This window comes from Pocillopora damicornis, chromosome 5 (genome assembly GCF_964200805.1).
Source record: "Pocillopora damicornis chromosome 5, jaPocDami1.2, whole genome shotgun sequence".
Taxonomy (NCBI): Eukaryota; Metazoa; Cnidaria; class Anthozoa; order Scleractinia; family Pocilloporidae; genus Pocillopora; species Pocillopora damicornis.
The window spans coordinates 15,183,096-15,191,780 of record NC_142674.1 but is presented as its reverse complement, the minus strand read 5'-3'; the positions used below and the strand labels follow the sequence as shown (position 1 = coordinate 15,191,780).

Genomic DNA, 8,685 nt, shown 5'->3' with positions numbered 1-8,685 from the left:
AATCTGAGGCGAATAGTTGTTTTAGTATAATCGCTTAGATGCTTTCGAATTCTGTTGAAAATATGCTTTTTGTGTTTCAATTGTTTCGATTACTCAATAAACATTAGCTTTAACAGAGATAAAATGTTTCGATTGATTTGATGACTTTTGTGAAATGAGAGAGACTTAGAATCTGACCTTCCTACGTTACTTGACAGCATTCGCAATAAAGTGCGACGTATGCAGCAACTTACCACCCGAAACTGGATATCTAGGTAAATCCTGCATTGAACCAGAAGTCCTGGAGTGTCCTGTAGGTTATGATAGATGCATGACCATCGACATCAAAGCAATGTTCCCTGACATTGGTCCGTTTGATATGAAATTGAAAAACTGCTCCATCAGCGCCTCAATGTGTGCACCGGACGGGCCAGCGAACAGTGAGTAAAATATTTGAGTAAAAGTTTCGTTTCCGGGAATTTTTTGGATTTGCTTCATCTCGCTCTATGCTTGGTCCAAAAACAAAATTACGCCATCCTCTCATCCAATCAGATTCAAAAGCCAAAACAAACGTGACTGGCGTTTTTCCTTGCTTTAGACAGCTTGCTCTCAGCTTGCTCTCATTTTGATTAGCTGTCATGATTAATTGGTTTTGGTCTACGAAAATCAATCGAAATTCGCTCTAAAATGATCTTCTGATGATGATTAGAAGCCTGGGAAATGCTCGCAATCAAATCACATAAACAAAAAAACAAGACATGAAAAACAACAAGAGTAAAGATGACTTCAACGCGTTTTGAACCTGATATTTTACAATGCCCATAAAGACTGGTTGGCTTGAATCTCAAGGTATTTTAAGAGGCTGATAGTTAGTCTTAGTCCCCCAAGATTGACTGGCATCTAAGTTCTCCTAACAGTATTACTGCTGAGTCAAACATTTAGGTTAAGAGAGTACAGAAAATGATCGCCAATTAAAGAAGCTCAAGATTGTCATGCAGATTCTCCTAACATGGGGAAAGCATATGAGTGTACGCCTGGTGATTTCAGGGTGTAAAGAGGTAATACAGTGTTTCTGAAAATTGAAAACAGACTTTAACTATCGAGTCTTGGTGTCCCTTATTGGAAAGGGTCACTCATTCCGAAAAATTGAGGAGAAAAGTATCGAGCATAGGGTGTTCTTAGAAAGGAGCTTTTCTCTAGCTTTCATATTTAATTTTTCATCACATTTTCTTCTTTTATAGTCTGTAATCGTAGTACAATTAACATGACGTCTTGTTCAATGGATTGCTGTGAGGGAGACTTTTGCAACAGAGGTGAATATGGTGGATCTGGGGCTGAAGCCGCTAATCTGTCAGTCTGGCTCCTAGGCTTCGCTGCCATTTTGATGGCTCTGTACCAGAAGTTCATCAGCTGATTTGTAAACCTCTATGTTGTCAATGAAGTCCACTGAAGGTATTATTTTTAGCTGCAGCCCTGTTCAAGAAGTGAGCAACATCAAAACCCCATGATGTCAGAAGAGGAGGGAAGGAGGAATGTGAGGGAACGGGAAGGGGGGGGGGAAGTGGGAAAAATAGTATTTCCCTTTTTTTGAAGTCTAGTATTTTGATAAAAAAAACTGAGGTACCGGTAATTGTGTTTCAATCTCGGTATCAGCCAAAGGGAATAAATTTGTTAATTTTTATTTTTGAATTTAGAGTTTGGACTCGACATTATGTTGTGTGGAGCTCATTCTTTCGTGTTCACCATTTTTCACCTTTTTAAACAGACTTAGATTCTTTTCCCACCCATCGTCACTCTCTTACTTATAGCAGTTGTTTGGGATATACTGACTCTGAATATCCAATGGCCAGAAGCAAATGAATAACTTGTCAAATTTTTCAGCCGTAACAAGTAAATACCATTCAGGGCTTCTTTCCTTATTAGTTTTCTTTATGAAAGAGCTGTCTATCGAGCACCTCAAGAAGCTCAGGTGCAAGGGTCATTAACTACTCGCATTTGCTGATGCAATATAATAAATGGGCTTGAAGCACACCCTGATCGAGGGTTACCCCTGCATTTCGCAAATAAGTTATGTACTTTTGTCATGCGTTCATACCTTCATCTTTGACTTCACCCCACCCAGTTGAAAAAAAGGTGATTTGTTGATTTGGACTTGTTGATTTGGACTTGTGGAACCCATGACTCAAACAGCGTTACGCAATAGAACCAAAAACATGGAAAGAAAAGTTTATTTTAATTTGAACAGATCTCTTAAGACCATGTGAAGGATTTAACCCTTTATATTTATTTGTTTTACTCTACGATTTTCATTAATGTAAAAAATATAAAAATTGGTGAAGACAAAACAGATGAATGGCGAGGAAACCAAATATAAACCAATTACAAGCTCAGGTTCTCTCAAAATTAATTCAAGATATGTAAACTTAGACCACATACAAAATTAATTGCTCTAGAATTTTCAACATAACGCTACGCAATTTTATGACCGTGAGTCCTGTAAACAACGATTCCAGTATGATAAATCTATCACACGGGTATCGTAAATGCTAGAAATTCGTTCTTTTTTTGCTTCTGAACGGTCAATTTTGGCCCTTTTTTTGAATAAAGAGACATTTGTTGGTCATTTTTCGTTGCATTTTATTCAGTAATAGCTTCTGGTAACACGCGATTATCTGGTAAGCCCGACAAATTTGCATGTTGCATTTTCATTGATTTGTGTCTGAAATGTTTCAAGTTCTGAGGAAAACCAAAAGAGTAAAGCACTCTTTAAAAATCGGACCAAGAAGAGAAAAAAAAAAAAAACAGGCGGAATTGTGCCTCAAGAAAACACTGCCAAAGTTGTGATGGAAGCTGAAAATGACTTGAACTCAAGTTTTACCGCGAAATGTAAATAAAAGATTTTCTAAAAGATTTTTTTATTTTCTAAAAGTTACGTAAAAGATTTACGTAACTTACAAGATGTCTTGGTTTGTTACATGTTCTCCTCGGCCCATCATGGAGCGAAAGAAGGTCTGCAAACATATACTTTTTGAAACGTTTGAGAAGCTTTTCGAGATTATGACAAACAAGAGCAAGCCCGTGCGAAACGGGATGGAACGAAAAGTGTAACAACGGACTTCTGTGCGAACCCACGAATTGGAAATAAAACATTTTCGTTAAAATTTTGTACATATTGGTATGTCTTTGATCATTTTTACAATCCCACTCAGATCAATGATCTCCTTGGACCATCAGGGAGAATAAAAAAGGTTTGCTAAAATACAATTTTAAAAGAATTTGCGCAGCTTTTTTGGCTCTACATCTCACACAACAACCAAGATCAAGGCCGCGCGAAACAACATGACCTGGTACAAGGTTGGCCAATTTCAGCGTTCAGTTGGATGCGAAGTCGCGTTTTAATGTAAGGAAAGTTGACCCGCTTTTCTCGAAATCGGATTATTTTGTGTATGGTTTTTAACCAAGTCTAATCTTACTGATTACTCTAGGTAATATTCAGTTACGGAACTGGGAATTAAATTCAAATGCGTTTACTAAGCTTACAGATTACTCCAGGTAATGTTCAGTCACTGAGCCGGGAATTAAATTCAAATGCGTCTAGCAATGCTATTGATGAAGCAGGTCATAGTTTTAAACATGTTAAAGTTCCCTTTACCGTATCAGTCTTCTTGAAAGGTCAAATTTCACCCCGCAAGCGTCGATGCAACACTTATTTCAAGAGACGTAAAATTAATAGGGGAAAGCGAGTTATGGCCTCTCTCCACCAGGATTGGAAAATATCGAGTAGTGAACTGTTTTTATTCCACCTCCACACCAGCAACTAATTTAAGGAACGATTTGAGAGGAAATCATTCAGAAAAAAAAAGATACTTGCGGAGGTCATTGAAAAACATGCCTTGTAATTGATGAATACTTTGGCTAATTTATTTATCATCACATTCATGGAGCTTAACCTATTTCGTGACACAATTTCTTGGTGGGACGGTAATTTGAGAAAGACTTCCCTTGGATAATTTGAATTTTATACATTTTGATTTAAAATTCTTTTTAAGGAACATACTGTTGTCCCTTTGTTTCTGGCTTATATTTTTGAACCAAAAAATTCGTTAACAAAATCCTTTATTTAAAGCAGTACGCGTTTTCACCCAGGATGAGATCAGTTACACTCTAAATCCTTACTAGTAATAAAACTAATATTGGTAACAAACAGTGTATCATATTTTTCTAGAACTAGCGAGCTTTAAGTGGCAAAATTTATGAAATGAAATAGCAAGAGATAGCTGGTCTTAGTTAAATCCCACAATCTTTGGTAGAACTACGGCAGACAAAATGCTGGCGAGGCTCACAGCTGGTCCCAGTACTGCGCCGGATGGTTTAGATGTAGGGGACTGGACCACACTTGCAGTGGACTGGATGCCTTTTTTAGTTGAGCCCTCCCCAGCTGTAGATGGCTTTGAAGTGGACCCTCCAGTATTACACAATTCGCCTTGGCAACAGTCCATTGTACAGTTGGAGACTAGACCGCCATCACTGAGCATTTTGCACGCTGTTGAATTAAAAAAAAAATAGTTTTCAATCAATGTGAAATCACATGTAATAACTTAACAACACAGGAGCTTTTCTGGTGTTCTGCATGAAAGCGGATACTTCTTTTAGTAGCTTTGATCCACAGGATCAAAAGATCGAAAGAAAGTATCTAGCACACCGTTTAACAGGGGACTGCAGCTCCGTAACGTTCCTAGGAATGGTCACTGAGATTTTATTTATACTCCCAAAAGTCAGAAGCACTTAGTACAGCATGAAAAATTAGCACGTGACCATAGCAGCACGAACTGAATAACAGCTTTTACATGAGTAGTTCTCAGTTAGAGATTCAACCACAGAGGTGAGAGTTTCAACGACCTTAAAAATCCCCAAATGCTATTTCCACTCAGCAACATATGAAATAAACTAATTTACAAATATTACCCTTGAAAGGTAGGAACTTAACTGCATGCACAACCCTTGTTTGTTTGTTTCTTTTTTGGCTGCATACACCAAACCTGACTAGCAGGGCATGTCACGCACGATAGAAACCGTGTCTCCTGCTTATCAGCTTTTTCCTATAAATAGTGTCATAACAAATCTCCCCTGGCGCTTTCCTCTCGGAATTTCATTTTTGCACTCACGGACTATTTCAGTTTTCATAATTCATCATCTAATTAACAAATAGATTCCAAGTTGCCGTGCGTCTGTTCAGTAATAATGATACGACAATTGAAGACCTAAATATATTATATCGCTTGGATGCACTTGGATAGTAGGCCACAATGGAAATTTTACGAAATTGGAGGGCATAGAAAATGGAGGACTAAGCGCGTAATGATTTGTGGTTGACTAAGATCCTTTAGCAGAAAGAAATACATGGTGTAATACCCTAGTAAAATCAAACTAAGACTTTGGTTTAACAAGAACAAAGAAGAATCGTCATGTTATGCGATTTAAGTGAAGATGGAGAGGAAATTCTTTCTAGAGCTTACAATTAAAGTCAGACTGGGGATCACAGGCTGCGCTAACTGAGCAGTTTCTAAGCTCGACGAATTGCGGTGCACCAATGCCGATAGACATGTCATACTTCATCTTCATACATCTGTCGTAAAAAGGAGGACAAATGAGCTTTTTCACATTGTCGAGGTTACAACTAGTTCCGCCAAGAACTTGTGGAAGGTTGTTACATTCGTAACACTGAAGAGACATAGCTGTTGGGTAAAAAGAAATACAAAGGTTAGCATATGATTCTTACGACTCAATACAGAATGTATAAAGGGGTAAGTTTCTAAAGAAACTGTGGTTCTGCGTCAGTGGGAGAGTATAGAAGGTAATTAAGTGTTAACAACTGAGTTGAAAACGTAAATTAGCCACTGTAAAGGATAAAAAAGCTGACGTTTCGAGCGTTAGCCCTTCGTCAGAGCCATTGGCTCTGACGAAGGGCTAACACTCGAAACGTCAGCTTTTTTTTTTCTCGGCAGGAGAACGCAACACGTTTGAAGTCCGGTCGATACTGATTTGAAACAGCTGCATTTCAAAGTGTTGTGCTGTTTGCTCTTAACGATAAACCCTCTGCTGAGTTTTTATCCGCTGATAATTGCAGTTGAAAAGTGATCCGTTCCGAAATATAATGCTGCATCATAAATTGTGTAAACGTGTAAAACGTGTAAATTGTTAGCTGCAAAAGGATTCTTCGAGGACATGCTCGATCTTGAGAACACGTGCGAATCGGTTTTTCCGCTTTCAGCAAAAGCCCATCGAACTGTTTTTCTAGGAGTTATTTTAAGTTCCTGTTTATTTCCCTCACAAAACAGGAAAATTGAAAGCGAAAAAAGCAAAGGGAATTAAAAGGCTACGTGCATTATTTAAACTTTATGTGCTCTTATTTACCTTGTCAATGGAGTTCCTAGGCCGCTCACGCAAATCACAACACAACGACTCAGTTAAATTCTAGCGATTCTAGAAGTAACATTTCTTCACTTCTTCTTTGCTCATGGACTTCAATGCTTTTACCAAAATAAAAAAGGAAAACTTAATCGTTGCGATCAACAAAAAGCCCGACGCGTTGTGCTAAAGCTGGAAAAACGATAATCAAAGTTATCCTATGTCAGGTATGTGTGTGCGAGGCGCATTTAGCTAGTTTCTTGCTTTTCATTTGAGTCTCTAATAAAACAGAAAAAAACGTTTCCAATTGAAGGTTACAAAGGCTGTATCAAAGCATTAGTAGTATCATAATGCAACTTATAGACAGGAAAGAAACCAGTATACGTTATCCTGCGTAAATTTAGCTCCAATGGCCACGATTTCGTTGAAGACATTTGAAAGTGACTACAAAGATTTCGTTGTTGCGATAGATGCATCTTGATTTGACGACACCAAATGAAAAACCAAAGAAAGCAAAGTTAAAGTGTTCTGAGGCAATATTTTAGCCTAATTTTTCGGAAGAACAAGTTCAATAAATGTGCAAAGCAGTCAGCTTTCCTGTTTGAGCTGAGGTGACAGTCCTCTGCTCTGAGGATAAAAAAATGAGACCATTTACTAATTTCAATCACTAATTTGTTATGACATCGATTCCATCGAATAGAATGAAAGATGACTGTACGATTAGCGGACAAACCACTTGCTATGATCTGCTGCTGGCCTTTCAGTCTAAACCATCTGGCTCACTCCGAATTCAATCATGCAAAAGAGAGCGTGGCCTTATCCAACGTTTTCGCAAAAGAGCTGCAGCTAGCAATCAAGACGAGCAAATTTAACAGATGCAATACACTTGCTTGGTTTATTTGCCTGTATTACTGTGATTGGAAAAGGGTTTAGTGTTGAGCTGATCTATTTTCAGATATTGAACCTTTAACTTTCACTAATTTCCTTCATTTTATTTATGGCAACTGCGAACGTCTTATGCATGAAACAAAGATTATGAATCTTACTTACCGGTTGGTATCATAAGAAGAACCATGGAAGCGACAGAGACGAAAAGGAACGGAATAGCCATGACTCATGGACGAGAGAGTTGTAGTAGACCTCTATGGAGGAAACCTGGGTGTGATTTTGCTGTTACTGCAAACAGCCAATTTAAAGGCAAGGCAAGGCAAGGCTGTACTATTTATAACTCAGGCATTTCACGTGACCAGAGTGTACACGCTATCTGTGAGAATTATGCTCTGTGCGTGTCTTATATCGATATCAATGACCCAAGATGAGTTACATGACAGTGCTTTGAGTTGTTCTTCGTAACACGGAAAAAGTACGTGGGAACAGGAGCGTTTGTGGAAGGATGGAGAATATTACAACGGGTAGCATGCAAGTGACAGATTTGAAAAAAATTTGAGGCACACGTCTTTATATTTCGAACTATTAAATTATTTTGCCTCCAAAGCCCAAGAAGGGGTCTCAATAAATTCTTGCGGTAAGATACGAAATCGTAGGAGATGCAACAAGAAATCAAGCGTGAACAGGGCTGGTTATATTTATAGACACGATTAAAGCAAGTTGCGGATGACGATCTTGCTACTTCAATTTACATCCCTCCGTCATCAACTGTTCAGGTTAAAACTAATTTAAGTTATAATTTGACGAGTTGTGAGAATAAGCCACCCTATTCAATGTGAGGACAAGACACAACCGATTTACGCCAACATAACTCCTAATTCAAGCCACCAAGCGAGTTCACAAATATGCACATTCTCGAAGTTTAAAATATCAATACCGTGCTGATCCGGAACTTCCGCTTACACCCAGCTCACTTTTTAAATTTTCCTTTAACCTCTCAACGTAAAACAGAACAACGAAAAGCTTAGACATTTAAAAGAAACAGCTATATTGAACTTATCATTCCTTGTTATGTGCACCGTCGATGGTGCAGGAGTTTTTCCGGCGAAATAAAGTTATGATTTCATACTTCACTGATCATCATCATGCCATCATTTTCATGAGGAGATTTGATGTGTCCATAGATAAAAATGCGTTCTACACTGCATTTCAAATTAAATTAATCTTAGAGCCTTTTTGTTATTGAACTTTAAATGTGATTAAAATGAAAGCTGTTCAGCAATACAGACAGTGAACCCATCGCTAACTGCGAACTGACCTCTCTTGTATCATAGTTAAGCTGGCAATCTTTTATTTATTCAATTATAATGAGTGGCGTTCAAAGATATTCTCGAGATGTTGTTTGGTATC

The 8,685-nt window shown here is 38.1% G+C and overlaps 1 protein-coding gene across 1 annotated transcript; it reads right to left on the bottom strand.

Moving 5' to 3' along the window:
- Nucleotides 1-4,080: 4,080 nt before the first annotated feature.
- On the bottom strand, nt 4,081-7,789 carry LOC113673549 (uncharacterized). The gene is made up of 3 exons (XM_089206790.1): nt 7,438-7,789; nt 5,496-5,714; nt 4,081-4,522 (listed from the first exon to the last, which is right to left on the bottom strand). Exons 1-3 carry the CDS (start codon nt 7,496-7,498, stop codon nt 4,263-4,265), a joined length of 540 nt encoding a protein of 179 aa, XP_089062916.1. The 5' UTR covers nt 7,499-7,789; the 3' UTR covers nt 4,081-4,262.
- Between the last annotated feature and the right edge of the window lie 896 nt (nt 7,790-8,685).